Genomic DNA, 27,958 nt, shown 5'->3' with positions numbered 1-27,958 from the left:
GGTCAGTCAGGAGCGTTCTTCGGGCCCCAGCTTCGCCTTGTTCGCCGCTGAAAGCGCCGACGTCGCTTGGGATTGCTCACCGCTTTGGCTCGTCCCGCTGCCTCTCGCCGCCTACGCTCGTTCTGCATTCTCGACACCATGTCGACCGGCACGCCCACGGCCACGGCACTGCCAACGTACGACAGTACTCTCGGCGCCTTCGTGTGTCCCTCATCTCCCTTGCTCGGACCTTCCGGCTCGCTCGCTCGACTCGAGATTGCTGACGCGCTGGCCCAACAGGTGATTGGGACGATGCTGGCATTTTTCCTGGTGCGTCAGGGTCGATGGACTGGGCCAAGCGCGGCGAGGAGACGAGGAGCTGACCAACGTTGCTCGTACGACAGCAAGGCTTCACGCTCTTCGAAAGTGGGTCACGCGTTGTCGACTTCGAGCGCCATCTGACTTGCTCCCTCCTCCGCCGTAGCAATCGTCTTCTTTTCGAACTGTCGCAAGTCGCGAGAGCCCTGGTGGTGTGAGTCCCCCCTCCTCACCTGCTTCTAAAACCTGGCTGACAGGGTAGCAATGCGCAGACATCGTGACAGTGCGTCCGACATTCGAACACCGCTTCGACATGCTAATGAGGGTCTCGCAGGTCGTTGTCGTCCTCCTCATCGACCTTTTACATACCGCCTTCTCGCTAAATGTGCGTCAGGCATACTTCGATCCCTGCCGACCTTCATACTGACGCGAAAACGAGGTGCAGACGATTTGGTTGTGGGCGATCGAGAACTACGGCAACCCTTCCATCCTCGCGCTTTCGCCATGGTCGTTCACAGCCGAACCCGTTCTCACCGGCACTCAGGCGTTGATCGTGCACGTATTCTACGCCTTGCGGATCTACGGCGTCTCGGACGCGAAGCCTGGAGGCCGGATCATCGCACTTGTCGTGACGGCACTCAGTATGTTCCAGTTCGGGTTCGCTTCAGCCGTCACGAGCAAGATCGTCGAGTACGACCGCGAGTTCGTCCGCTTCGCTGGGTGGCTCTGGGGCGCTTGTGTGTGGCTTGGAAGTGCCGCTGTAGTTGACATCGTCATTAGCATCGCCTGTCCGTCTCCCTCTTTTTCCTTCCCGCCCTCCTTCGCTTCCTTCTGACCCGCGCTCCGCTGCAGACTTCCACTACATTAACCAGGTGTCGAACAGCATGGCTGGTCCATTCGAGCGGTCGTCCAAGGTGCGCAGGCGTCTCTTGGCCGAGTTTCACGCGGAGCGAATTCGCTAACGTAAGTCTTTTGCCTCGCAGACGGTCATCAAGGTGGCGCTCATTATCCTCATGACGAATGGCTTGTCTGCCTCGGCCGCCGTCGTACGTCTCGCTTGAAGTGGACGCCCTTTCGTCCTCGGCATCAACCCTGACCTTCTTCCTCGCAGATTGCCACGGTCCTCTTCGGCAGCTTCAGGCATGCCAACTGGCACGCCATCGCTCAGCTCTGTCTCGCCAAGCTCCTCGCCTTGTCCCTCCTCATCGCCCTCAACGCCCGAACCCTCCTCGCCGACATGCTCGGCGTCGACGCGGGAACGTTCTATTCCATCGGCGCACGACCGACGAAGAAGGCGCCAATCATGTATAACGGCGTCTACGTCGGCAGCGGCAGCCAGCCCGATGGCATCTACGGGCGAGCAGCAGGCGCAAGCTTCGACGCTCTCGGCAAGACGCTCCGCTCGCCTGGTCCGAACAGCTCGTTCAATCACGGCGGCATCGTCGAAGGCGAAGGAGGCGTGGTGTATCCCATTTCGGTCCTTCGGCAAGGCGCGAGCCTCGAGAACGGAAAGGACGGCGACGGCACAGTCAGTCGGGCGAGCAGCTTTGCCGAGAAAGAGCCCATCTCGTTCGACGACGAGCTCGAGCACGGCAGTCGCAGGTGCGTCCGAAAGGGCCTCGCTCGAATATGTCGCTCACAGTCCCTTTGTGCAGCCGCCAGCCCTTCGCTCGCGCAACGTCTGACCAGACTTTGCCTGCGGTTCGTTCATCCCCGTCTTGGTCGACGTCCCTCGTCGTAGTGGGCTGACAGTTTACGCACACAGCCGACCATTGACCACCCCTACTCGAACGTTTGATCGCCTCCGTAATCCTCGCACACTCCTTTTCCAATACTCTCGCTGGAACTCGCAGTATTCTCCCGCATCAGGCGCGTCAGGCAGAGCATGCAGGCGACGAAAGCCGTCGCGAAGGAGGTGCGAAAGAGGGACAATGCAGTGTTTGCGAGGTGAACGAAGGCCAATACAGTTGCTTTCATCGCTTCTTCTTCTCCGCCTCCTCCTCATGCTGCGACTCATCGAGACCCAATTCTACTTCCGCCTGGTGCGCCGCCCGCGCCTCAAAATCGATAGCCTTCCGTCGCTTCGCCCGCCGACTCCCCTCGTCTTCAACCTCGTCGAAAAGCGCGCCTCGCAAGCCTGCGTCCGCGTCGTCCGCTTCCCCTTCCCGTATCGCATCATGCTCGTGGTCACGGTCGAGATGTCCACGGGCGAGGCGGTCCGGGCGGGTCGCCTCTTCGAAAGAGGCCTTCTCTTCACCGCTCTCCGTCAGCTCCGCCCGCCTGACACGAGCCGCGCCGTCAGCAGCGTAGTCGCCTGCTGCCGCCGCGACAACGCGTCCTCGGTCGATGTCGACTTCGGCCCGACTTGCGAGTGGCTGCGCATCGACAAGCCGTCCCTGCGTCTCACGGTCCCACATCCTCGGACAAAGCAGCTCGCGCGCGTCGTATCGCGGCTTCGAGCCGCCCTTTGACAGGTCGGGTAGTCGGTCGGCAGGGCACGAGCCGGTCATGCGAGTGGTCTGCCAGCCACGCTCGAGGAGCTCGTCCGCGCTTGCGAGCGAACCCCACAAGTCCATAACGGGCAGAGCGTCCCAGTCTGGTAGCCGCTCGTGACCGGGTCCGCCTGGAAGAGTGTCGACAAGCGAGGCGTCGCGGTCGAGGAGGGGAACCTCGAACGTCGCCTTCTTCGTCTCGTCGACGCGGGACGTGTGGACATGCGTGCCCTTTTCGAGATGATTGGTCGAGAGCGACTCGAAGTCGGGATAGTTGGGGTACAGCATCGAGTAGCCGCGAAGGTAGACGAGCTCGATGAAGTATTTCTTCCAGCTGCGAGGCCACTTGTTCGACCGGATGGCGGGCACGAGAGGTTCGGAGATGGGCAGGGCGAGTTCGGATAGACGGAGCGAGAGGTAGGTGTGGAACTCGCGCCAGTGCTCGGGGAAGTACGCTGCTCCCCACGAGCACGGAATTTGCGAGAGATAGGGCGTCGTCGAGTGGAGGGAGAGGTCGGCGAAGAGTTTGTGCGCGTCGAAAGGCTGCCGTCCTTCGGGACGAAGCTCAATATTCTTCTGCTGATAGAGCGAGATGCCGAAGAGGCGCCCCGAGGCACGACGACCGGCGAGGGTGTAGCGGTACTGCAAAATGGCGAACTTGAGCCAACCGTAGAAGAGCGGCGAGACCTCGACGTCGTCTTCGAGTAGGACGCCGTAGGTGTCGTTCGACGTCGGGTACCACGACTCGACGATGGCAGGCATCAAGCCGCCGAGGAGGATGCGGTGGCGGAGCGAGAAGGTCCCGAACGGCCACCGCATGTCGTCGACGAGGCGGTGGGTGAGGCGGTCGGCCGTCTGCTCGAGATTGACAGTGAGGGAGACATCGTCGCCGAAGTAGTAGGCGTCCTGGAGAGACCCCAGAAGGCGGTGAAGCGAGACGGGCCGGTCGTTCGTGACGACGCTCAGGTCGATTCGAGGCGTGTGGAAGTCTGCAGGAGCACAACCGTCAGCCTTGCGCACAAAAGAAGTGCTCGCGAAGCTTACGTCTCAACGCCTCGAGATCCAGCGCGCCAATCCACTCCGCTCGCTTCGCCTCCTCCTTCGACATGCCGACGACAGTCGGTCGTCCTCTTCCCGCTGTTGGACCTTCCTCGCTGCCGACGAGGCCCTTGAGCATCTCCCTCTCCGCCCTTGCCCGTCCCAGCCGCTCGCCGCCCTTACGCGATCCGAACCTCCCGCCCATCCAGCGCAGGACTTCCTCGAACTCGCGCGCTCGAGGTCCGTCAGACATGTAGAGGATGAAGCCTGGAGGGGGCGAAAGCGAGTCTAGGATGTCGAGGAGGGCGAGCGAGATTGGTTCGGAGGAAGAGGCAGACGTGGAAGAGGGTGCCGGACCGAGGGGAGTAAGGTCGAGGTGACAAGCGGGCGAGTCAGAGTTCGACGAGGCGGACGGAGAGAAGGTCGAGGTGTCGTAGTCGGCGATGACGATCTTGAAGTCTTGGATGGGCGGACGTGGCGCCTCTTCTTCGTCGTCGAGGTCGCTTGCCGCCGCCGCCGCAAGTCTCGCATCTCCCGCCCGCGTCGCAAACCGACACGCCATCTTCCTGGCCGCCTCCAGCTCCTCCTCTCCGCTCAGCAGCAACACCGCCGTGCCAGTCTGCAACAACCTGCTCCTCTCGTCCTCCGCCCGCTCAAGCAACGTCTTCTCCGTCCCACTCCTGAAACCGCCCTTCTTGCGGTCTCCGCTCGCCTGGATCCGTCTCAAACCCTCGCCGGCGCCGTAGTGCGCCGCAAAGAGCTGTTTCTGAGCCGGGAAGGCATCGAGGTTTCGTCTCAGCCGGTCGCAGGAGACAGTATCGCTGCTGGCGTACGATGGGAAGGGGATGGCGTAGGTCGGGATGGCATGCTTTGTCCATAGCGCGGCAGAAAGGGCGACTTCGATCGGAAGAGAGGTGGAGAGGCCTTGCAGGATGGAGGTCGCGTCGGGACGAGTAGGGTCGCGCGGGAGAAGCCAAGAGGTCGGCAGGAGGAACGGGAGGGAGGCAACGGTGATGCGTTCGGTGTGCGATGCAGGGTAGACGCAACGAGTGTCGGATGAGGGGTACGAGGCGATGGCGATTCCGCCGGCGGTGAGGAGCGACGAGCCGTACTCCTTCGTCCCGCTCGCATGCAAGAGGGTCCTAACGTAGTCTTTCGGGAGAGGGTCTGTCCGACCCTGGATAGGCAGATGCGCGTCGATAAATAGGAGATAGTCAGAATCGATAGTCGACTGAGCCGCTTGTGCGAGTGCGAGGATGGGAGGTTGCGGCGAGATATAGGTCACGGTCGAGAGAATATTCCGGTAAGGAGAGGTGGCAGATGCAGCGGGCTCCATGCCCTGTGCGACCAGAATGAGGATCTGGGATGGCGGCGAGGACGATTGTCGGTTTAGGGAAGCGAGGAGAGGCGAAAGGTAGGTCGATGCAGTCTGTGAAGACGACGTGAGGTGGATGACGGCAGTCCAGCTCGACGTAGTGGACGACGTCGTGGGAAGCTTGAGAAGCTGAGTGAGCGTGTGCGAGTTGGCGGGAGGCGGTTTCGGTCGCGGAGGGCGAGGAGGCAGAGTTGGTCGAGGAAGGAGCGCCGACAGGTCCTCTGCGTCAAGTAATTGATCAGCATACCTCTCTTCAAGCTGTGGAAAGCGCGACGCACCTTCTGGCAGCTCGTCGACCTCCCACCAGCGATAGTCGAGCTTCCGTCTCTCCTCCACCCAACCCTGCCGCCGCCGCAGGAAGATCCACCACACCGCGACAGCACCAACGAGAACGATGGCGAGCCTGACGCATCGTGCTCGGCTGTTCCACCACCGTCGCCCCTGCCCAGTAGCGACGCTCAGACTCCCTCTTCGTCCCTTCGATCCCGCGCTGCCCGCAAATCCGCCTCCAATGAATCCGTGCGCGCCGCTGATGCTTGATACGGGGCTTGACGAGCCTTGCCGTCGCACGAGAGAGGCCTGTGCCATTATCGGAGAACTTGACGGGCCTGTCGAGGAGACTGAAGCCGGACCAGAGCCTGAATTCGACCCTGGACCGCCGGTGCCGTTCCCCATCGTCTCCTTGCGCGACTTGAGTGAGCCGCCTCGCCGCAACTCGGTCGCGGAGGGGTAGACGAAGGAGTCGCCCTGAGCGTCGATGGACACGGGAGAGTCGCACACGTCCTCCCCGGTCCCGCTCGTTCCTGCCATACCCTCGATGCGTCCTGGTTCGCTGTTCTGGCTTGTCTGCGTCGACCTCGATGCGTGCGAAGAGGGATCTGCGTCCAGACGAGTTGTGTCGAGACGGCGGAGAGGAGGCTTGGGCATCCGCCGCGCTGGCGATTCCGACTAGCGTCTCCGGTACTGAGCAAGCTGTCCAGCCGTGTCTAGCCTATCCAAGCGCGAGAATGAGCGTGTGGTGAGCGAGCGAGAGGAGCGTGTGTCGTCGCGAGCAGAAGAAAGGCCAAGGGTGTCTCGCGCCTCTTGCAGCGGTTTGTACGGTCGTTTACTCTCTGAGGAAGACTTTACAGAGAATGCAAGGTCCTGACAAACAGGCCCGCCCTTGCAGCGACTCGCGACGTCGCCTCGTTCGCTCTCTCGCTCGTCCTCATTCCGCTTCACCGCTCTCTCGCTCTGCCGGACTCGTGCACACGCTGAGAATGCCCCCAAGGATTCGCTCACCCACTCCGTCCGAAGACGAGCAAGACCAGCTCGACTCTGGCTCCGACTCGGGCACCCCCACCACCTCCATCGCTCACGCTCCCGTAGCCTCGTCGTCGACCGCGCGCGCAGGTGCGGGTGCTACGAGCATCAGGATCAAGCCGCCTCAGCAGGGCGGACCGGCGACAGGAGCTGGCGGGGCGCGCGCGAGCAGGGGAAAGAAGCGGAGCTACGCTGATGACGACGAGGACGACGAGGACACGATGGACGTTGACGAGGAGGGAGATGCGTACGAGGACGAAGAGGAGGAGGAAGACGAGCTCGAGGACGACGAGGAGGATTGGTCACCGTCGGGTTCAGGGACTGCAACTCCCGCCAAAGGCTCGCGCTCGTCCGCCCGCGCTGCAGCCGCCGCGACGAGGAGGCCACCGAAACCGTCTGCACCTAAAGGTGGCGCGGCAGCTTCTGCGGGACGACGGCGCTCATCTGCCGCGAACGCCTCTCCCTCGACTTCGGCGACGGCAACACCCGCTCCGACACCCGGACCGGCAGCGGCGGGCGGCGCGCTCTCTGGCATGAAGATCAAGTTCAAACTGGGAGCTGGCGGAGGGGCGGAATCGGCTCAGGCAGGAAGCAGCGCGGCGACGCCTGTCGAGGCCAGCTCTCCGGCGAGCTCTGTTGCTGGCGGAGCGCGAGGCAAGGCTACGGGTGGCAGTGCTGCAGCGAAGGGAAAGGGAAAGGGCAAGGGGAAAGGGAAGAAGAAGGCTGGTGAGTGACAGAACTCGTTCGGCGGATCAGGTCGTGCGCGTATCGTTCTTGCTGATCGTGGAGTACTGTCATCGCTCGCAGAATCCGACGAATCCGACGCCTCTCTCGAACTCTCAGACGACGACGACCTCCCCTCCTCGCGATTCTCAACCTCCGCGCTCTCAGGCTCCGACTCTAACGCCGGTGAATTCGACGAGCTCGCTTCGGACGGCGGCGAAGTTTTCGACGACGGCTTCTCTGACTCTGGCTCAGAGCGGAGTGGGAGCACGAGTACCGCAGGAGATCCGTATGGCGGGAGGAAGACAGCGAGGCAGAGGGCGAAGGAGATGGGAGGGGACGAGGCGCTCGAGCTAATGAGCTTGCCGAACGGTCAGTGATCGCCTCTCTAGTGTTCCGTCAATCTCGGCGGTCCGCTGACTGCTTTGAAATGTCGCGCAGTCGTCAGCAAGGCGCCGCCGCCTGTTCGTACCGAAGCCGAGATCGCCCTTGCGCGCGCCGAAAAGTCTCGTCGCCGCAAGTCACAAGCCGACAAGAAGCTCGAGGATGAGGTGAGTCGCGTTTGATCACGCCAGATGGGATTATGGGATCGCTGACTGTCTTCCCTCAATCCGCAGAAAACCGAGACGATCAACCGCCTGCTCAACAAGCAGGTCGGTCGCACGTCGAGCTCTTCAGGGCGCGGCAAGCGCGGAGGCGGGCGAGGCGGTGGCCGGTCCCGCTCGAAACTTAACAAGTCGGTCACGGCTGATGGCGTCGAGTCGGGCGATGAGGAGGCTGTTGCGGCAGTCGCAACAGCAGGTGCAGCTGAAGCGGCTGAGCTTGCGAACCAGCGGAACGTCAAGCCTACCATTGCAAGGTGGATCTCCAGCATCAAGCCTGAAGCAGATCAAGGCGAAGGCGTCTTCCGCCTGTCGTACAGCGTTCCCGAAGGACGCGACTTTGCAGTCCCGCCTACATCTGCACCTCAGGCGGTTACAGCACAGCATGAGGCGAAGAAGCCGAAGACGAGGCGGTTCGGAGCGGAGGAGCGCGAGGCGAACAGGCGGGCGAACGAGGATGGGTGGAGGAAGATCCTGCTTGGGGCGGCGTAGCTAACTGCCATGCACACATCATGAGCACTTGATTTCCATCCACGAGCTGTACGGGACCTCGGAACCCTTGAGTGGAAGCAGCAAACCGATTCTTTGCTCGCGCAGGCGGCAGACGCCTGAGAGCGTGACCTGCTCTCGTTCCACGCTTTACCGACCACTATGCCCTACCATAAATGTCTCCTCCATGCCGTCGCTGCTCTTTCCGCCCCGAACTGCGCTTCCAGTCGTCCGTTTGATGTGCCTCTTGCCAAATCGCGAGTCGTGTGGGTTGTCCAGGTGCGGCCTCGTGGTCGTGAGGGTCATAACGCGGCGCATGCGATGCTTTGCCTTGCACTGACAGCGTGAATCTCGAGACTGGAGATCTGGAGGGCTGAAGCTGCTGGGTAAAATCGTCAGGCTCGGTCGTTCCGTTGGCAAGCTAAGTCGGCGCACCCTCGCTTCAGGTCCCGCTCAGTAGTACTCTCCCTTGCGGTACACCTTGCCGTCCTTGCCGACTGACGTAATGACAGGCGCAGCGGCGGGCCGGTACTTGTGTTGCGGAGAGTACCTGGAGGGACAGGACTCTGGTGAGCCTCGCGCCCAAACCTGGCCGGCCGTCTGCGTTCGCTCATCGCAAGGCATATATGTAAGCGAAAGAAGCAGGCTCACCTTTCGACCGTTCTCAGTCCAGGTCGAGTCCATGCGGCCCGGTCCTGCGAAACCCGCCTTGCGATCCACTTTTCCACCCAGCTGTGCGGCGGCAGACTCCATCGAATCGCAGCCAGTGCGTACAACGCAGCGAAGAAGCACACGAGGAAGGTACGGAGAAGTGGTCGGCTGGTCGAGGACGCAGGAGGAGAGGGTCGCTCGGGGGCGGGCGAGCGCGTCGCGGTGTCAGTCGAGCGCAAATCCGAGGGCATTGTGGTTTGACGGATAGACAGGAGCTGCCTACCCAGAGTGTGAGTGAAGCTGGAGAGAGGTGAAGCGGTGACCACAAATCGCCTCTTGCGCTGTTGTCACTCGCTCGAACCTGTCCCTAGCTGCCAGCCTGCGATTAGAGCTCCGATCTGAACCCACGCAGCCGAGTCAGCCTCTACGAGCGCCGTTCTCGTCTCCCCCTTCCATGCTCCTTTCGATCAACACGACGCGCCTTCCTCGCCCGAAGCATGTCGACGGCAGCGAGTATGTCTCTTGTCCTTCGGTCTCTGCCTGACCTCTCTGCTCATGGGGTCTCACGCGCAGAAGGTGACGAGACTGTCCGGGAAGACGTGCTGTGGTCGGAAGCGACGGCAGATTCTGTGACGGCCGAGACGAGGGCACTGCTAGACGACAACCCTTTCGAGCGGCCGCAGTACAGCTTGCGACCGCAGACTCACGACCAGCTCGCCCGCGTACGCGCCGCCGCCAATCCTTCCTCCTCTCAGAAGAATCCCGGTTCGACCCCGTCCAAACCATACGCGCTTCCTACGAAGGACAGTCGACGGTCGACCGAGGAGCGGAACTGGGCGCGCGCGTTGCTACTCTGCTCGGAAGACTGGGCGGGATGTGCGGTTAACGAGAAGAACTTCGACGCCGCCATCAAGTTCGTGCGTCCCGGCTTGGGCTTGTTCCCAGTTCAACTGATACTGACACGATTTCCGCCCGCAGTTCATCGCGGACTGGAAGGAGAGGCACCGCGACGGCCGAGACGACCCTTCCACATCGTTCATCGTCAACAAGCTTCTTCCGCTGTGGCGCAGCGAGACGGAGCGGGAGCCGACCCCGCAGCTCACCCGGGTCGCCGACACCAAAACCGACACGATGGTAAGTTTTCTGGCTTTCTCAGCCTCGGCATACTCGAAGCTGATGTCTCTACTCCCGTAGGCCTACAAAGGCTTCGTTTGCCGCCTCGCTGACGGGTCTGTACGCCAACTTTCCTCCGGCAGCAAGCATCAAGCGCTGACATTTGCCTTCGTGCCTTGTGCAGGAGCTTCCCGATCTTCTCGCCGACACCACCGCCCCTCTCGCTTCCGTCAAGTTGCCCCTCACTGAAGAGGCGCTTCGGCTTCACTCCGCGCTGATGACTCCGACAGCCGAACTCATTGATGCCAGCGGGCATCACGGTTCGATTGCCAGTTCGATGGCTTCCTCGTCGTCCGCCTCGTCCTCCGACGGAGTCGAGAACGTCACCCTCTGTCCTCGCCTCAACCAGTGCATCTATGTCAAAGAGATTCCTGAAGACCAGGCAGTGGCAGCCAAGGACGAAGCCTCGCGCTTCATCTCACGCGGCGATCTCGACTACATGGTCCAGCTCACCCATGTGATCCCGAAGCGCCCGTCGAACGGTCCGCTCGTTTTCGCTTTGCGGGTGCGTAACTCACTGCAATCTCTGCGTCTACGTGCGCTGACGCGGCGGCTGGACTCGTACCTTGCAGAGTCGACTCTTCCTGATCTCCGCCGCCGTCCCGCTCTCCTGGCATCTGAACCACGCAAGCAACCTCATCCCTCGTGCGTTCCTCCTCTGCTTCACATCACAAGGTCCTGACAACGTCGTCAACCGGACAGTCCACCTCGAAACCCACATCAGTTTCAACGCGCACTTGATCTCGCTTATGCCGCAACTTTCGACACTCAAGCATATGGAGCAGGTCTTGATTGACTACGAGAACGGCGGCAAAGAGCCTTGGGTGCGTTGCAGTCCCCCTGCGGCTCCGACACTTCGCCCTGACCTTCGCTTGACAGCGACGATGGCTGGAAGACAAGGACTTCCGCGCTCAGTGCGTGCCGCTACGCCTCGAGATCGTCAAACTGGCCGAGAGGCTCACGCTGCTCCGCCCCTCATCGTCGACGCCCCCGACGGTTCCTCGGAGACCTTCCACGCACAAAAGGACGGCACTTACCGCCTCCGCCCTGGAGGCAAGAAGCTCCCTCCCCAACTTGTCGACCGTGTCCTTCCCGACGAGTTGCGCCACCGCCTCCCCAACCCGTATCTTTGTGCCGTCTCTACCGCACTCAAGGTAATCCTCACGCCGGACCGCTCCCTCCCCGACGCCTTCAAGGAGGAGCTTATCCTCTGTGTCGCCATCTTTGTGCGATTGTTCCGGCCGCACAGCAAGGTTCTGCAGGACCCGTCGATCGTCGAAGCAACCGCTGCAGCCGCGCACCAGTGGGCGATGCCGGCCAAGAAGCGCGGCAAGAAGTCGGATTGGGAGACGGCGTTGGCGTTCCTGAAGAAGTCGTCGGTCAGGAAAGGGCGTACTTGAGACGATGCGGCAACTGGCGCGGGCCGGAAAGGGTGCTGGGCAACGAGGGACAAGAAGGACGCATTCACTCTTCGCCATCCTTGCCAGTTTGGTCCATTCCTCTCAGTGTAGGTTGTACATTTCTCTCTTTCTCACGCTGCTGTTCAGTACAATCGTGTAGTCCTTCGTGCTCTCTCAGCCGTTTCCTGATTCGCAGCGAGACGTTCTCCTTCCCTCGTATAACGCAGCTGCCATCTCTTTCACTGCTCCTGTAAGCGCGCTCGACGGTCTCGCCATCCCGCCGCATAGAACGCCTCTAAGCGACTCCTCAGGACATCCTCAAAGGACAGCTTCTTTGCGCCAGTCGAAGCCGGCTCAGACGGCATCGTCCTCCGGGGAGAAGTTATCATTGCGGAAAGCGCACCGCCCGTCCGAAGCCATCCTTGACCTGTCCAAACCGGCAAAGCAACGAGTAGAGTAGGTCCGAGTAAGACGAAGGAGAGTTGAGGTGCAAGTTGCCTCTCGACCGTCCTCTCGACACCACTTGCTGGGTCGAAACGCGCTCGTGCAGCTTCGTGTACGGCTAGACAGGTCCTCCGATCGCCTGGACGCGCTCGCCTTGACCGCCTTGACCGTCTTTCTCGCCCGCCCCACTTCATCGCTTCACGAAGGAGGAACTCGATGCCGGCGCTTCAGTACTCGAAGGAGAAGAAGGACAAGGAGCAGGAGCAGAAGGACAAGGCTGAGGAGGACCGTTTCGTCAAGGCGTTTGCCAAACTGCCGGCTGTACGTCCCGCACTCCTCGACTTCACCTTTCCTCGCTCGTGTGGCGACGCGCGCAGGTCCGTACAGGTTGCTGACGGGCTCGCCGGACGCCTCACAGCGACCAGCAGGGACAATCAGGCTGTTTGACCGGTCCGAGTTCTACTGCGCGTACGGCGAGGACGCCTTCTTCGTCGCCAATCACCATTACAAGACGCAAACGGTCCTCAAGTACCTCGGCTCGGATGAAGACGGTCTCCCCTCGGTCACTCTCTCGCACGCCGTCGCACAAGCATTCCTGCGAGACGCCCTAACCACCAAGCAGCTTCGCGTCGAGATCTGGGAACCAGAAAGCGGAGGAGTCGGTCGCGGCTCGACAAAGTGGAAACTCGCCAAGGCCGCGTCGCCTGGCAACCTCGGACCTGTCGAGGATCTGCTCTTCACCTACACCGACCTCCTCGCCTCGCCCGTCCTCGTCGCCATTCGTCTCCAGGTCAAGGACAATGTCAAGACGATCGGGGTCGCCTTCGCAGACACGAGCATGCAGGAGCTCGGCGTCAGCGAGTACGTCGACAACGAGCTGTTCTCCAACACCGAGGTATGCAGCTTCGGCAACTCTGCCTGCTAACCTTAAGCTGACCCCGTCACGCTCCGCAGGCCCTCCTCATCCAGCTTGGCGCGAAGGAGTGCCTCGTCGTCGAGCAAGACAAGGCGCACGAGTACGACCTCAACAAGCTGAAGACGTTGATTGAGCGGTGCGGGGTCGTCATCACCGAGCGCAAGAAGAGTAAGCCGGGCGGAACATGCCTCACTCTCTGCCCGCCGCTACGTGGCAGGACAGACGCGCATCGTCGCAGAGCGATGCGCGCACATTCGCTGACTCTCTGCATTACTGTAGGCGAGTTCACAAGCGGGTCGGTCGAGCAAGACTTGAATCGCCTTCTCCGCGGATCGCTGCAAGCTGCCAGTCGTCGTGAGTCCTTCACTGGCCCGCTTCGCTGACCGTCAAAGAAGAGTAGCTGACGATATCGCCGACCGCGACAACGCGTGTTCGCAGCCGAATTCGACCACAAGGTCGCCATGTCAGCCGTTGCTGCGCTCATTTCGTACCTGGCCTTGATGCAGGACTCGTCCAACTTCGGCGCCTACGCTCTCAAGACGCACGACCTCAGCATGTACATGCGCCTCGACGCGAGCGCCTTGAGGGCTTTGAACCGTGAGTTGCGCATCTTCAGCCGGTGATATGCCGGCACGCCGCCCGTGTCCCTTCGCGGTCGCAGGATACGCTGCTCGATTGCACCGTCTGACAAAGTCTTGCACCTCGCAGTCATGCCCGACCCGACTGGGATCGGCAACTCCTCGAAGACCATGTCCGTTTTCGGCCTGCTCAACCGCTGCAAGACGGCGCAGGGCACTCGCCTCCTCGCGATGTGGCTCAAGCAGCCGCTCGTCAACCGTCATGTCATTCGTGAGTTGTCGCCTCCCCCTGGAGCCGCGCACGACTGACGCAGGCTTCCTCCCGTAGTGCAACGGCAAGACCTCGTCGAGTGCTTGGTCGAGTCGCAGGAGTTTCGGCAGGCGATCACGGTGCGTGTGCTGTCGCTATCCATGCGCTGATGCGGCACATGCTGATTACTTCGCTCGTCCCGCCTCTCCCGCCGCAATTTCGTTCGAGCTTCCCCGCAGGACGACTTCCTCAAGTCGATGCCCGACTTCCACCGCATCTCGAAGCGCTTCCAGAAGGGTGCCGCATCGCTCGAGGACGTCGTGCGAGTCTACCAAGCCGTCCTCCTCTTGCCCGGCCTCATTACCGTTCTCGAGCGCGGCGTCGAAGTCGAGGATGAGGACGGCGATGCGCAGATGCAGGATGGAGAGGAGGGCGAGAATGGTGCCGAGAAGGAAGAGTCGAGGGAGAAGCGGTGGAAGGGCCTGATCGACGAGCTGTGGCTGCAGCACTTGCGGGTGCGCGGCCGACTGCACGTTCCTGGCTCACCGCCCCGCCCCTAACGATTCCGCTTGCAGACGCACAACGACTCGCTGTTGCCCTATCAAGAAATGGTGGAGACGACCATCGACCTCTCTGAACTCGATCGTCACAACTTCGTCATCAAGCCCGACTTTGACGAATCGCTCGCCGTCATCCGCGAGAAGCTCGAGGCTGTCCGCGACGGCCTGAATGAGGAGCACGAGGAGGTCGCGCGAGATCTCGGCATGGAACCGGATGGCAAGGTGTTGCACTTTGAGCAGACGCCCTTGTACGGGTACTGCTTCCGCTTGACGAGGAAGGTACGTCACTCAGAGGTCTCTCCGATCGCACTCGAAGCGCTGACCCGTCCCGGCGTGCAGGAATCTGCGGTGATTCGGAACAAGAAGAACTACATCGAGCTCAAGAACCAAACGAACGGCATGTACTTCACGACCAAGGCGCTCAAGCAGCTCAACGACGAGTACCGTGACTGCACGAAGGAGTACGAGAAGAAGCAGAGCCAGCTCGTCAAGGAGGTCATCCAGATTGCCTGTGAGTAACGCGTATTCCCCTCCCACTCACTCGCTCTGACGGCGGCTTTGACATCTACAGCGTCGTACTGCGAGGTGCTTGAGACGCTCAACACGGTCATCGCGCACATCGACGTGATTACCAGGCGAGTCTCCCCCTGGAAGCGACTTCTCCTTCTGCCGCTCACTTGCCTGAATTTCGCAGCATCGCCACGTCCTCGCTCAACGCACCAATCCCCTACATCAAGCCGACTATCTTTGAGCGCGGCGGTGGCAGTCTCAAGCTCGAGGAGGCGCGACACCCTTGTCTCGAAGTTCAGGAGGGAATCGACTTCATCGCCAACGACTGCCACCTCGAGCGGGGTGAGCCAACTCTTCACCCGTGCGATTCGCTCTATCTGACGCCGCGGGCCACACAGACGTCAGCGAGTTCTCCATCATCACTGGTCCGAACGCAGGCGGCAAATCCGTCTTCATCCGCCAAACCGCTGTCGTCGCTCTCCTCGCGCAAATCGGCTCATTTGTCCCCTGCTCCTTCGCCGAAGTCCCCATCTTCGACTCGATCCTGTGCCGTGTCGGAGCGGGCGACTCGCAGCTCAAGGGCGTGTCGACTTTCATGGCGGAGATGCTCGAGACGAGCGCGATCCTGAGGCAGGCGACGAGGGATAGTTTGGTCATCATTGACGAGCTTGGGCGCGGGACGTCGACGTACGACGGGTTCGGACTCGCGTGGGCCATCTCCGAGTGCGTCAATCTGCTCACTCTCTCGTCGTCACGCTGCATCGCTTACGTGCCCCCGTGCAGACACCTCTCGACCGTCACCCGCGCCTCCGTCCTTTTCGCCACCCACTTCCACGAGCTGACCGCCCTCGCGAACCAAGTTCCGCACGTGAAGAACTTGCATGTCGTTGCGCACGTCGAGTCGAACCCGGACACGCTCACGGGCAAGGACATCACGCTGCTGTACAAGGTCATGCCGGGCATCTGCGACCAGAGCTTCGGTATCCATGTGGCGCAGTTGGCCAACTTTCCAGACGAGGTGGTCAAGGTGCGTTCGGTTCTCTTCGCTTCTCGCAATCCGCGGCCTGACGCTCGTCTTACACAGCTCGCCAAGCGCAAGGCGGACGACCTCGAGGACTTCACGGAGAAGCGTGCGTTTTTTTCAGACCGCTCACGTCCAACGCAGGTTCGCTGACCCGCTGCCCGTCGCAGCCGTATCCGCCGATGCTGCTGAGCCCGCCATCGCTCACCTGTCGCCTGAAGCTATCGCCGAGGGTACTGCGCTCGTCGAGGCGTTCCTCGAGACGTGGGCGTCGCGGACGGCCGAGTTGCCCGCCGCGGTCGCCGACGAGGCTCGGACTGGCGAGACGCGCGAGGACGTCGAGCTGAAGGAGCTCGTCAGGTGCTTCGAGGAGTACAAGAGCCGGTTCGAGGGGAGCGAGTGGACGAGGGAGGTACTCGCGAAGACGTACTGAGCCCAAGACTGAGCCAAGGAGAGGGAGGGCGCCGAGTATACCCGGGATGGGCGGAGTCGCTTGATACCTTTGACGCGCATTGTAGTGTGCGATTACTGCAAGATTGTGTTAAGCAAGAGCGCGGGTCGATTCGGGGAGAGGGTGCGAAAATTCTGTCAGATAATCAGCGCGGGCGATCGCGCGCCCTCCTTGCCCTCCTTCCCATCGCTCCCTCGTCCTCTGACACCCGCGCGAGGCTCTGACAACGATGCGGATCGCATTCAGTGCCCTGGCAGCAGCGTCTCTCGCCGTCCCAGCGCTCGCAGACGTCGTCGATGCCTGGTGCGTGCCCGCTCTCTTGCCCTCGCTTCGGGCACCTCGCGCGCTCGCCTGATCCCGCCGACTGACCCGCTCGATACGCACATGCGACAGGTACAACATCTCGTACACAACGGCGGCGCCAGACGGGGTCGACAAGCCCTTCACGGTCGGCGTCAACGGGACTTGGCCGTGCGCGCCCTCTCCCGCCCCGTTCCGGCAGTCGTGTCGCCGATATCTGATCTCGCAAATGTGCGCCCCCTGCAGCCCGCCCATCCTCAACGTCAAGTTCAACGACACCGTACGAGTGCACGCTTACAACGGACTGGACGCGCCAACCTCGATCCACCACCATGTCCGCCCTTGCTCTTCTCCTCGCTTCGCTGAGGGAAGTTTTCGCTCACACTCTCGCTCGCAGGGTATCTTCTTCAACGGTACCAACTACTATGACGGCGCACCCGGCGTCACGCAGTGCGGGATCCCGCCAGGTTCGTCGACGTCTTGGTCCTCGATCTCGTTGACCGTTACTGACATCTGCTCTTGCTCTCCTCGCCGCTCCCTCCTTCTCGTGATCACTCTGTGCTCACCACAGGCCAGTCTCTCACGTACGAAGTCCCTGTAGACCGGCAGCACGGAACCTACTGGTGAGCAGACGCCGTCTTTGCCAGACATCGCCCTTTCCTCCCGTCTTCTTCGCGTTATTGACGATCCCATCGTACAGGTGGCACTCTCACACTGGCGCACACTGTACGTCCCGGCTCTCTCCCTTGCTCGCTTCTCGGTGCTGACGCCCAGTCGCTGCGAGATAGACCAAGACGGCTTGCGAGCGCCCTTCATCATTCATGCGACCGACGAGGCGCACAAGTACGACGGAGAATACACCATCATCCTGTCTGACTGGTACCACGCTCGGTCTGACAAGCTCAACCACAAGGTGAGCCTCTTCGCGTTGCCGCTCCTCGAGCGAATTGGCTCATCTTCCGTTTGGCTACGCACGCAGTTTATGAACAAGTACAACCCAACTGGTGCCGAGCCTGTTCCCGGTGGGCTTCGCTCCAGCTCTCGCTTTCCCAAACCTCAACCTGACCTCCGACTTTCCGCAGACGCACTCCTCATCTACGCGGCGTCGAACGGTACCTATTTGCCCTCGAACGACGACGTCAAGTTCAACGGCAACCTGTCAATCCCCTTCGAGGCTGGCAAGACGTATCGCATTCGTGTCCTCAAGTACGTTCTCTCGTTCTTCGCCTTGCGCGGGGTTGTGCTCACATTTCACGACGCGCAGCACCGGCATCTTCGCCACGACGTTCTTCTGGATTGACGGCCATGACATGCGCGTCATCGAGGCCGACGGCGTGCGTTTCCTGCTCCTCCCTCGACCGCTTCCTTCGCTGACACGCCTCCGCCTCCGAATATCCAGGTCGACACCGAAGAGTTCCCCGTCGACTACCTCAACATTGCCGTCGCGCAGCGCTACTCGGTTCTTGTCACCGCCCGCAACGACACCTCGGAGAACTTCCTTGTCCACGCCAACTTCGACGACGAGATGTTCGATAAGGTACCTGAGGGCTTGACGCTTAGTGCGCTTCTTCTTTACTTCTGCGCACGCACAAGCTGATGAGGGATGAGCAGACTACACGACGACTATCTCGTACAAGAACGGCAACCCCGTTGCTCAGAGCGAGGTTCGCAACGAGCTTGGCCGCATCAACGACTTTGATATGGTGCCCTTCGTGCCGATGGAGCAGCTTACGCCGACGACGTCGCTTCAGCTCGACGTCTACTTTGATGGTCCGTTCACGAGGTTCTCGGTTTTGGTAGACGAATTAGCTAACGAGTCTTCTCCTGCAGCCTTTAGCACCGGTGTCAACAGGTGAGTAGCGACGGATCCTGTCTCTCGGTATGAGCGGCGCTGTCGCGACCGGGAGCTGACCTCCTTCCAAATCTTCTCACAGGGCCTCAATGCTCAACAACATCACCTACGTCAACCCGAAGACTCCCTCGCTCTTCACGATGATGACGATGGGCAACGACTCGCTCAACCCAAACGTGTACGGCCCACAAACCGCCCAGCACCTCCTCAACCATGGAGACGTCCTCGACCTCATGGTGATCAACTTTGACGCGAACGCGCATCCGTTCCATTTGCACGGGTTCTCGTATCAGCTCACTCGCCGTACGTGCCGTTCCCTCCGTTTCCGACTTGCTCACCTCGCTCACGATTGCTCTTCCCGCTTGCAGTCGCGATGGACGTCACCTCCGACGATCCAGCACTGAACCCTCCTCACACACTCGGCGCCAAGAACCCCATGCGCCGCGATACTATCATTATTCCCGCTGGAGGTGCTGTCAACCTCGCTGTGAGGGCGGACAACCCGGGAGCTTGGATCTTGTGCGTCGCCGCCTGCTTTCCCCCTCCGCCACAAGCGAAGTCTGACTTGAATGCTCGACGTCCGCAGCCATTGCCACAGTACGCCACATCGTCTAGCTGGAGCGACGGAGGCCTGAAAGCTGACCTTCTCGACTTGCTCTTCCTTCCTTCCGCTCTTTCCTCGCAGTTCAATGGTTCGTCGTCGGCCTTCTCCACGCCTCGAGCGCTCGTTGCTGACCCCCACCCGCACTGCAGGCACATGGAAGCCGGTCTAGCGGTCGTCTTCATGGTCGACCCGCTCGGCGCCCAACAATCCATGACGATCCCGCAAGTCATGATCGACCAGTGCAAGCAGCTCGGCATCTCGCCGACAGGTAACGCGGCGGGCAAGATGTCTGTCACGGATCTGAGCGGCGCACCGCATGGACCTGTGGATCAGTATGCGGCGGGCTTGTTTGGCTGGTGCGTCGATATGCTTTCTCGCGCTTCTCTCGTCAGCGATGCGCCGCTTGAGTTCGAGAAGCTGACTTCATGGCCGGGTCGACAGGACTCCTCGAGCGAAGGGCGCTCTCGCAGGCTGCGTCCTCACAGCGCTCATCGGCATGCTGACGGTCGTCTGGGTACGTACTGTCTTCCACTCTTGGCCCTTTGCCGGTGACTAACCCTCTATACACCCGCAGTACGCCGTCGGCGGCCAGCTCGACGAGGATGAGCTGCAGGAGGAAGTCCACCGCGACATGGAGAAGAAAAAGGCTGCGGGCGGCGGTCTCCTCAAGCGTGGCTTCAGAGCTATCACGGGCAAGTCGACGTCGGCGCAGTAGATATGCTGGCGTCGTCGTTGGGACGGCTGAACGGGCGAAAGATTGTCGGCAAGGTTCGCAGTCTCCGCTCTTGCCGGCGTCTTTGAGATAGGTGCAAAGCAGTAGTATCGCAGTCATCCTCAGGCGCTCCGTTGCTCTGCTGTTCGTTCGCCGAGTTTGATTTTCGTCGTCAACGCCCGGAAGCGACGCCGGCAGCCGCTCGATCCTCTGCCTCTGACCCTCACCCTATGCTGCTCGTCTAGCGCTCGGATGGCCGTCGTGCAGGACGCAATGGCTGCAGAGAAGTCACCTCACAAGCCTGGCGAAGTCCCGGCGTCCGACTCGCTCCTCTCGTCCCTTCCTCCGCCGCAACCCTTCGCCGTCGTCGTTCGTGACCTCGCCATCGTCGCACCGCCCGCTCAGTGGTCTTTGCCGCTCGCGATACCCATCACCGTCCCTCGCTTCGTCCAGCGACGACTGCAGAAGGCCGAGGCGCTCGAGGGGAAGGAGTTGTTGCGAAACGTGAACTCGGACATCGCGGCGGGTGAAGTGCTGGCTATGTATGTCGACATACTCTCTGACTGTCATCTGAAGCTGACCATATCGTCCTGCAGCATCGGCGGGAGCGGCAGCGGCAAGAGTACGTTCCTCGTCGTCGTTCTGCTCGCAGACCCAGCATCCCGCTCTGCCCTCGTATTACTACTCTCTCTAACATCTTCCATCTCACAGCCACGCTCTTGAACGCCATCGCAGGGCGCGCGACCGGCCTCGAGACGTCTAGCGGCGCGATCGAGGTCGTGCCCCTCGCACGCTCTTCGTCCTACGCCTCGTCCGACACGCTCGCGACTACTCAGCCATTGAGCGTCAAAGCCGCCAAAAAGGTCATCGGATATGTCCGACAAGACGACTTCCTCCTTCCCTTCCTCACTGTCCGCGAAACACTTGCCTTTGCCGCTGCTTTGCGGTTACCCAAGACTGTTCCGGCAGAGACTCGCTCTGCGATCGTCGAGCAGACTATCACGGAGCTGGGACTGGCGGACGCGGCGAGTGTTATTGTTGGAGGACCCTTCCGCAAGGGCATCTCAGGCGGCGAACGGCGACGACTCACGATCGGTTGTACGCTCGTCCAGCTGCCGAGCGTCCTCGTCCTGGACGAGCCAACAACAGGACTCGACAGCTTCACCGCCTTTCGCCTTCTCGAGACGCTGCGAAGTCTCGCTCGTCGAGGGAGGGCCGTCATCGTCACCCTCCACGGTCCCCGCTCCGACGCCTTCCCCATCTTCGACAAGCTCCTCCTCCTCTCGCGCGGCAGTCCCGTATACAGCGGTCCAGGACGCGACATCCTCCCTCACTTCGACTCACTCGGATACCCAGCTCCTGAACACACGAACCCGCTCGACTTTGTCATCGACTTGAGCAGCATTGACAACCGTACAGACGACGCGGAGGAGTCGTCCAAGGAGCGTGTTGGTGCTCTCGTCTCGGCATGGCGGCGGAAAGAGGCGTCGACCGGTTCTTCGCCTCGGCCGCAGGCGGCGTCGAACGGTCCCACGCCTGGACGGCAGGCCAAAACCGCTACACCAGGCCGAGACGTCGAGAAGGCTGCGCGCATGCCAGGCGACGGCGCAGACGACGCACAGCAGGAGCTTAAGCGAGCGAACCTGGTCAAGCAGACGGCGCTCCTTACCCGGCGCGGCTTGCGAAATGTCTTCCGCAACTACGGCCAGCTGGTTGGATTCGCTGTGCAGGCGATCATGTACGTGCCCTCTTACCTCGCTGACATGGTCGTTACTGACAGTTGAGCCCTCCAGCATCGGCGTCGTCGTCGGTCTCGTCTTCCTCAACCCGCCTGAGACCCCCAGCGGCGTCCAGTCGCTCAAGACCGTCGTGTACTTTTCGACGCCCGCCATGTACTATCTCTGTGCGTCTTATTCGTCCCTGAGCTCAAGCTGTCTCTGACGACACCGGCGGATAGCCATCATCCTCGCCGTCTTCATCCTCTGCGGCGAACTCGTCGTCTTTGACCGCGAACGGGAGGACAACATGTACAAGACGGTTCCCTGGGTCGTCTCCGTCTTCCTCAGCTACCTACCCGCCAACGTCGTCTTCCCCACGATCTACGCCATCATCGTCTGTGCGTCTCTTTATCTCACTCGAGCCCATGGCGCACTCACGCCTGCATCCGTAGACTTCATGACCGGCTTCCGAAGAGACGACCTCGCCAAGAATCTGCTGTCGTTCATCGCGCAGTGCATCATGCAGCAAGTTGCAGCGTGGTCCTACGCCCTCCTTTGCTGCGCGATCAACCGGTCGTTCGCCCAAGCTTCCCTCCTTGCGAACGGTGCGTTTTACTTTCGATGCGGAGAGGCTTCAGAGCGCTAAGCTCGCATCTCCAGGGTTCTCCATTCCAATGCTCCTCTCCTCCGGCTACCTCATCACGAACCTCGGCGCCTGGATCGCGTGGACTCGCTGGCTGAGCCCCTACTTCTACGGCTTCCACTGGATCGCCCTCCTCCAGTTCCGAGGCCGCGCATTCGCATGCGAAGGTGTCACAGGGCCTGCGCGCAATCAGTGCGAGGGTATCAACGTCCTGCGAGGGATGCGATTCGATCTCGATACCCCGCTCTACGTCTACCCTCTCGGCTTGCTCGGCTTCATCATCGTCACCTTCGTACTAGCGACTATCATCCTCGCCTCCTACCACCCAGGCGGGGTCAAGCACGTCACCCAGCACGCCCCCTCGAAGCGGTCGGACTCGCACGACTCGAAGACGAAGGGCGAGTTTGCCGACCTCATCAAGACGAAGTCGAAGCGCTCGGTTGACGTCGCCGTCAACGACTTGCGACTGGTCGTCTCGCGGCGGAACCTGGGACGGAGGGGTGGGAACGACGAGAAGGTCATCCTGGAGAATGCCAACGCTTCGTTTCCTGCTGGGCAGGTCAGCGTCATCATGGGGCCTTCAGGAGTGCGGTTCCCTACAGCTTATCGATCCGAAGTCAAGTACTAACTTTTCGTCCTCGCAGGCCGGCAAGTCCTCGCTCCTGCAAATGCTCGCAGGTCGACTCTCGTCGGGCCCGATGTCGGCGTTCCGTTCGGAAGGCTCGATCACGCTGAACAACCAGGAGTTCGACTCGTCACTCGCGTCGCTGGTCGCTTTTGTCGAACAGGCCCGTCAAGCTTCGCTCGCTTCTTACCGCTCGACGAACTGACCGCCTTCGTACGACTTTGCAGGAAGACTCGCATCACCTTCCCGCCCTAACCGTTCGCGAAACCCTTCGTTACGCTGCTCGACTGCGCCTGAAGGACCGAAGCGTCGCCGCATGCGATGCGCGAGCTGAAGAAGTCCTCCGCCTGCTCGGCCTGGCAACTTGTGCCGACACGCTTGTTGGCGGGCCGCTCGTCAAGGGGATCAGTGGTGGAGAGAAGCGGCGTCTGTCGCTTGCGGTACAGCTGTTGTCGGATCCGGCGGTCTTGTATGCGGACGAGCCAACTTCAGGTACTTCTGCCGCTTTCCTCACTCCCTGCAGTCCGCTGACACCCTCGTCACTCGACAGGCCTCGATGCCTTCACCGCTCAGAACGTCATGCAGACGCTGCGCGACCTCGCTTCGGACGGGCGCACGATCGTCGTCTCGGTCCACCAGCCACGTTCCGACATCTGGGCGCTCTTCGACAACGTCGTCTTGCTCGCCAAAGGAGGTCGAACGGCTTTCTCGGGTCCCGCAACCGAGATCCTGCCGTTCTTCGAGTCGGCTGGCGAGACTTGTCCGCCAAACTTCAAGTAAGTCTCGCTCACCGGTCCGTCGCCTGCTCACCATACTGAAGCTCCTCTCACAGCCCCGCCGATTTCATCATCGACGCCGTCTCGCTTGACCACCGCTCGGAGGAAGCCGAGGCCGCGACGAAGCAACGCGTCGCCCGCGTTGTCGACACCTGGGCTCAGCGGCAGAAAGCCGACCTGGAGAAGCGCAACTCGGGCTCGACGCTTGCCTCGCCTTCGCACGTTGGCGACAAGCGCCCTCTCGGCTCCGCCAAGCTCAAGAAGACGCCTTTCGCACGAGCATTCCCGGTCGTCCTCGCGAGGAGCTTCAAGAACCTCCGTCGTCAGCCGGACGTCTTCGTCGCCCGCCTGTCGAACCCGCCATTCATGGCGCTCCTGTTCTGGATCTACTTTGCCCGACTCGGCTTCGGGCCGTCGAGCTCGCAAGACCGCATCGGGTTGCTGCAGGAAACGACGGCACTTCCGTTCGTTGGCATGCTGGCATGCATCGCTATCTTCCCGAGCGAGATGAACCTTTACCGCCACGAGTTTATGAGCAGCGCGAGGTACGGCGTCACGACGTTCTTGAGCGTCTACACGATCCAAGAGACGATCACCTCCGCTATCAGCTCGTTCCTCTGTGTGTTGCGACCCTTTCAGCCTTCTCTCTCAATCTACTGACCTTGCTGCTGTTCGCACAGTCTCGGTCATCTTCACCTTCGGCATGAACCTCCAGTACTCGCCCGCCCGCAAGTTCTTCGAGTTCTGGTTTTCCTCATGGGCGCTCATCTCGACCGGCGAGTCTGTCGGGGTGCGTCCAGTGCTCGCCATCCCTCCATTGCCCAGCCGCTGACATTGCTTGGCAACAGATCATTTTCTCGGCGTACACCTCGAACGGCGGGCTGGCGACGTCGCTCGTCTCGGCCGCTTTGACGCTGCTGGCTCAGCTGAATGGCATCATCTCGGTGACGATGCCGTACTTTCTCGTTGTGATTGGCTGGGTAAGTTCGCCGCTGCTTTCCCTCGCCATGCTTTTTGCGGCGTTCTCCTCCCCCGTCTTCTCTCTCACCATTGAGGCTCTCGCCCACGCAGATCTCGCCCATGCGACCACAAGCCGAGCTTCAGATCATCAACGAGATGACCGGGCTGCGCTTCAACTGTTCGCCAAGCGAGATCGCCTCGGGCGCATGTATCGCGACGACAGGCGAACAGGTGCTGGACACGTTTGGGCTGCCTCACGGGGGGACGGGTGCGCCTATCTGTTTCTTGTTGAGGACAAAGGAAGGAAATGCTGACGAAGTTGTAGCGGACACAGGCAAGTACATAGGGATCCTTGCGGCTCTCGTCGTCCTCTGGCGCCTCGCTGCTTTCGCCGGCCTGCACGGGCGCGTCAGGTTCATGTAGAACTCCTCGGTCGGAAAGACTTGACTGTGTGTGTGCTTGTAGAAACGTTGCAACATGTGGCGACTTCCGAGACCGCTTCTTCGCTCCGTCGTGCGGTAGGGACGAGTCCGAAATCACGACTGGGACGAGTCCGACGACAGCACTACCTTTCCGTCATCTCCAGCCCAAACGAAAGTCGCGCACCTTGACCCACACCGCCCCCCTCGACCCTCACCTTCCAACCCCTCACGCACACCCCTCCCACGCCCACCCTGGCCTACGCTTCTAACACCTACCCCAGCACCACCGATTTCGAAGACATGTGCGCTCTATCTCGCTGTTTGGACGCGCGAGGGCGGAGAGGGAGCGAGGGCTCGGCGTGAGGGGGTTGATGAGGGGGCGGGGACGGTGGGCGCCGTGAGAGAGGTACGGGAGGGTGTGGGAAGGTGTTTGAAGGAATGCTTGCGTTGAGGAAGACCGCTGGACTCGCTTGAATGGCCCTGCTTGCGCCGCTGCCACATGCTCATCTCGCCTCCTTCGACAAGAGCCTCCCGACACTGACCTCCTCTCTCCTCGCTCTTACCGCCTGACTCGCAACAGGTCCGAGCCCTACGACCCCTACATCCCCGGCTCGAACCCCAACCAGCCAGGCGGCGGACCCGGTCCCTCTGCCTCCGGTTCTGGTGCGGGTGGGAAGGCGAATGACAAGACGGCCAAGATTCAGCAGCAGATTGATGATACGGTTGGGATCATGAGGGAGAACATTACAAAGGTTGCGGAGAGGGGGGAGAGGTTGGATGCGTTGCAGGACAAGACGGGTGAGTTGCGAGTGGCTTGGGGATTGGCGAGACTCGCTAGCCATACGCCTCCGTTGCTCGTTCAGCACGATGCGGAAACGGGGGCTCGTAATGGTGGAGTGTTCGCCACGGATGCGCTGACCTGGACCCTGATTCTCGACAGACACGCTCGCCCAGAGCGCACAAGGCTTCCGCCGCGGCGCCAACCGGGTCCGCAAGCAGATGGTGCGTTCCCTCTCACTAATTCTCTGCACTGCCACATGCTGATGAGACTCGCTCGCTCGCTCGCAGTGGTGGTGCGTTCAGAGCCCACAACTTTGGCTGGGATGTCTCGAAAGAGGCTGACTCCGCTTCACGCTGTCCGTCCTTGATGTCCGCAGGAAGGACATGAAGATGAGGATCTTGATTGCTGTCGCTATTGCCGTCCTCGTCATCGTCATCGTCGGTGCGTCGCCTCTCCTAGATCTGGTCCTTTCGCTCGCTCGACAAGCTCGTAGACTGACCTGCCCGTTTGCGATGGCCGCAGTCCCGATTGTCGTCAAGAAATAGGATTCGGGGCACGGCTCGAACGACCAGCCGATCGGAGTGATCAAGCCGCCTGCGCCTTCTTCTGCCTCTTCCTCTTGAAACCCTCGCGACGCCACTTTCTCCAGGCTCGAATACCCTACGGACACTCTTCCTTTCACCCCATCAGTACCCTCCTCTTTCCAAGGCAGAAAAGACTCGTCTAGCGACTTTGATCTCCCCTCCTTCGATCCGGCTTCTCTCCCTTCTCTTCTCTCCCCCTCGCCCCTCTCGCCTCTCGTCCACCCTCGCTCTCTTTTCTTGCAGCTCTCGCCCTTACACTCTCCCCCTCGAACGGTCGTTCGAATCCCCCCGTGCACCCCTCGACAAGCGGCTCTCTCCCGCTCACACACACCACCTTCGCCTCGTGCGGCCTGGTTCGTTCTCCTCTGCGCTGTTCTTCCCCTGTAACACGAGACTGTAATGCGGGTGATTAGGGACCCCAAGAATAGCGTTGTATTCCCGTTGTCGGCGAGGCGGTGTGAGGACCCTCGTCCCTGGCAGGGGTCCCTCCCTCTCGTAACCCTCGCTCTCCTCCTCGCTCTCTTACACGCTTACAGTACTGTGCTAGTAAGGACGACGGCCATGCTGTCACTCTCGACAGACGTCCAGCGCGACTTTGATTCGCTCGTCACTCCGACGACGTTCGTCTCCCAGCACTCGTCCTCGCTCCCTCACACCGTCCCGCTCACCGACTACACCTCGCACGCCTTCCCTACCATGCCCGACACACTCTACGACCCCGCCTCGCCCACTCCGGACACCCTCCTGCTCAACTGGCACGCCGCCGCCTCGTCCGACATCGACACCTCGGTCTACTCGTCCCACTCGTCCTCGCCCGCAACCAGCTTCAGGTCCACCCCGCCCGCGCAGAGTCCGATGGAGGACAAGGCTTACGTCGTTGCAGCTGGGCTGGAGGAGGACCCGTTCGAGGGGTTTGCGTTCGCAGAGGTCCGTCCGCGGTTCCTCGTCGTCGACTCGCTCGTTTGCGCTCGTTCTTGCGCGAGTCGGACGGGCTAGAGTGTGTCCAGAGCCATGCTGACCCTGGTACTCGCCCCGTGCAGTCGTTGCGCCCGTTCGACGCGCTCACAAACCCGCCCAAGTCGGCTTCGCAGCACCTCGAGGCTCTCGTCCCTGAGTCGCTCCAACCGCCGTCACTCGTCGACGCGCTCAAACAGCCAACGACGACGACGACGACGACGACGACGGGCGACATGTTCAGTGCTGCCATGGCCGCGGGAGAGGCGACGACCGTCTTTGCCGCGCTCGACCAGCAGCACACGTTCGCCAACTCGCTCGACTACGGCGCTCAACCGTTCACCGGATCGCACGGGATCAACGCACAGCAGCAACAGGGACACGCCCAGCAGTACTCGTTCGTCCAGAGCGCGCCGCCCTCGTCACTCGACTTCCCGCCCGCCCTCGCGCAGCACCCACCCGCTCCGCCGGCGCAGCTGCAGCACGGGTTCTACAGTCCCCAGCCGAGCGCGTACCCTCAGCAGCAGCAACAGTCGTTCCAGTTCGTCGCCAACCCGTCCCAGCCGCAGCCCTACGTCCCCGTCCAGTTCACCACCCTCAACGGCGCGACTTACGCCGTCGCCGTGCCCGTCTCGTCACAGACTCCGCAGGCCATCGAGACGCCCCATGGGACGTACTACTTTGTCCCGTCGAGCTTGCCGCCGGTTCAGCAGCAGCAGCAGGCGCCGATGCCGCAGACGACGCAGGCCGTCTCA

General features: G+C 61.4%; 10 protein-coding genes across 10 annotated transcripts in view; 8 read left to right on the top strand and 2 right to left on the bottom strand.

The window, feature by feature from the left end:
- Nucleotides 1-138: 138 nt before the first annotated feature.
- RHTO_01384 (uncharacterized protein) lies at nucleotides 139-2,095 on the top strand (the record flags this gene model as incomplete). The annotated part of the gene is made up of 12 exons (XM_016415066.1): nucleotides 139-201; nucleotides 280-309; nucleotides 384-405; nucleotides 464-511; nucleotides 570-580; nucleotides 632-682; nucleotides 743-1,034; nucleotides 1,150-1,211; nucleotides 1,281-1,343; nucleotides 1,409-1,899; nucleotides 1,953-1,998; nucleotides 2,063-2,095. The coding sequence occupies 12 exons, from the start codon at nucleotides 139-141 to the stop codon at nucleotides 2,093-2,095; spliced, it is 1,212 nt and encodes a 403-aa protein (XP_016272856.1).
- Nucleotides 2,096-2,270: 175 nt separating this feature from the next.
- Nucleotides 2,271-6,129, bottom strand: RHTO_01383 (glycosyl transferase family 2 protein; the record flags this gene model as incomplete). The annotated part of the gene is made up of 3 exons (XM_016415065.1): nucleotides 2,271-3,778; nucleotides 3,834-5,423; nucleotides 5,481-6,129. The coding sequence occupies 3 exons, from the start codon at nucleotides 6,127-6,129 to the stop codon at nucleotides 2,271-2,273; spliced, it is 3,747 nt and encodes a 1,248-aa protein (XP_016272855.1).
- Nucleotides 6,130-6,461: 332 nt separating this feature from the next.
- On the top strand, nucleotides 6,462-8,321 carry RHTO_01382 (PAPA-1-like conserved region domain protein; the record flags this gene model as incomplete). Its single annotated transcript, XM_016415064.1, has 4 exons — nucleotides 6,462-7,230; nucleotides 7,312-7,599; nucleotides 7,669-7,778; nucleotides 7,845-8,321. 4 exons carry the CDS (start codon nucleotides 6,462-6,464, stop codon nucleotides 8,319-8,321), a joined length of 1,644 nt encoding a protein of 547 aa, XP_016272854.1.
- A 450-nt stretch (nucleotides 8,322-8,771) lies between these two features.
- RHTO_01381 (uncharacterized protein) lies at nucleotides 8,772-9,220 on the bottom strand (the record flags this gene model as incomplete). The annotated part of the gene is made up of 2 exons (XM_016415063.1): nucleotides 8,772-8,868; nucleotides 8,970-9,220. The coding sequence occupies 2 exons, from the start codon at nucleotides 9,218-9,220 to the stop codon at nucleotides 8,772-8,774; spliced, it is 348 nt and encodes a 115-aa protein (XP_016272853.1).
- Nucleotides 9,221-9,466: 246 nt separating this feature from the next.
- RHTO_01380 (uncharacterized protein) lies at nucleotides 9,467-11,300 on the top strand (the record flags this gene model as incomplete). The annotated part of the gene is made up of 8 exons (XM_016415062.1): nucleotides 9,467-9,482; nucleotides 9,543-9,886; nucleotides 9,948-10,103; nucleotides 10,164-10,202; nucleotides 10,267-10,647; nucleotides 10,715-10,787; nucleotides 10,845-10,966; nucleotides 11,022-11,300. 8 exons carry the CDS (start codon nucleotides 9,467-9,469, stop codon nucleotides 11,298-11,300), a joined length of 1,410 nt encoding a protein of 469 aa, XP_016272852.1.
- A 902-nt stretch (nucleotides 11,301-12,202) lies between these two features.
- Nucleotides 12,203-16,254, top strand: RHTO_01379 (DNA mismatch repair protein MSH2; the record flags this gene model as incomplete). The annotated part of the gene is made up of 16 exons (XM_016415061.1): nucleotides 12,203-12,307; nucleotides 12,405-12,881; nucleotides 12,941-13,070; nucleotides 13,182-13,256; nucleotides 13,341-13,499; nucleotides 13,611-13,751; nucleotides 13,809-13,870; nucleotides 13,970-14,245; nucleotides 14,306-14,569; nucleotides 14,630-14,801; nucleotides 14,862-14,925; nucleotides 14,985-15,142; nucleotides 15,199-15,523; nucleotides 15,584-15,827; nucleotides 15,885-15,930; nucleotides 15,992-16,254. 16 exons carry the CDS (start codon nucleotides 12,203-12,205, stop codon nucleotides 16,252-16,254), a joined length of 2,961 nt encoding a protein of 986 aa, XP_016272851.1.
- A 247-nt stretch (nucleotides 16,255-16,501) lies between these two features.
- On the top strand, nucleotides 16,502-19,743 carry RHTO_01378 (laccase; the record flags this gene model as incomplete). The annotated part of the gene is made up of 20 exons (XM_016415060.1): nucleotides 16,502-16,575; nucleotides 16,666-16,743; nucleotides 16,819-16,906; nucleotides 16,970-17,039; nucleotides 17,144-17,195; nucleotides 17,273-17,298; nucleotides 17,361-17,485; nucleotides 17,552-17,594; nucleotides 17,655-17,778; nucleotides 17,837-17,906; nucleotides 17,972-18,131; nucleotides 18,184-18,342; nucleotides 18,403-18,424; nucleotides 18,507-18,727; nucleotides 18,793-18,943; nucleotides 19,011-19,021; nucleotides 19,110-19,116; nucleotides 19,178-19,384; nucleotides 19,470-19,542; nucleotides 19,603-19,743. 20 exons carry the CDS (start codon nucleotides 16,502-16,504, stop codon nucleotides 19,741-19,743), a joined length of 1,902 nt encoding a protein of 633 aa, XP_016272850.1.
- A 249-nt stretch (nucleotides 19,744-19,992) lies between these two features.
- On the top strand, nucleotides 19,993-24,885 carry RHTO_01377 (ABC efflux transporter; the record flags this gene model as incomplete). The annotated part of the gene is made up of 15 exons (XM_016415059.1): nucleotides 19,993-20,282; nucleotides 20,337-20,362; nucleotides 20,452-21,478; nucleotides 21,534-21,643; nucleotides 21,698-21,856; nucleotides 21,911-22,063; nucleotides 22,119-22,687; nucleotides 22,746-22,871; nucleotides 22,954-23,218; nucleotides 23,277-23,502; nucleotides 23,559-24,121; nucleotides 24,183-24,292; nucleotides 24,351-24,482; nucleotides 24,574-24,730; nucleotides 24,797-24,885. The coding sequence occupies 15 exons, from the start codon at nucleotides 19,993-19,995 to the stop codon at nucleotides 24,883-24,885; spliced, it is 4,002 nt and encodes a 1,333-aa protein (XP_016272849.1).
- Nucleotides 24,886-25,184: 299 nt separating this feature from the next.
- On the top strand, nucleotides 25,185-26,210 carry RHTO_01376 (vesicle-associated membrane protein 4, synaptobrevin; the record flags this gene model as incomplete). Its single annotated transcript, XM_016415058.1, has 5 exons — nucleotides 25,185-25,186; nucleotides 25,465-25,682; nucleotides 25,825-25,886; nucleotides 26,046-26,106; nucleotides 26,188-26,210. Coding segments are annotated over 5 exons (366 nt in total).
- Nucleotides 26,211-26,810: 600 nt separating this feature from the next.
- RHTO_01375 (zinc finger, C2H5-type domain containing protein) overlaps nucleotides 26,811-27,958 on the top strand; it is a gene marked incomplete at both ends in the record, with an annotated part of 1,740 nt that continues 592 nt past the window's right edge. Inside the window, 2 exons of the mRNA XM_016415057.1 lie at nucleotides 26,811-27,176; nucleotides 27,290-27,952. Coding sequence (XP_016272847.1) covers nucleotides 26,811-27,176; nucleotides 27,290-27,952 — 1,029 coding nt within the window. The remainder of the gene's footprint in view (nucleotides 27,177-27,289; nucleotides 27,953-27,958) is intronic.

Source organism: Rhodotorula toruloides (assembly GCF_000320785.1).
Source record: "Rhodotorula toruloides NP11 unplaced genomic scaffold Scaffold13, whole genome shotgun sequence".
NCBI lineage: Eukaryota > Fungi > Basidiomycota > Microbotryomycetes > Sporidiobolales > Sporidiobolaceae > Rhodotorula > Rhodotorula toruloides.
Note: the sequence above shows the minus strand (reverse complement) of the source record. Positions and strands in the feature narration are given on the sequence as shown.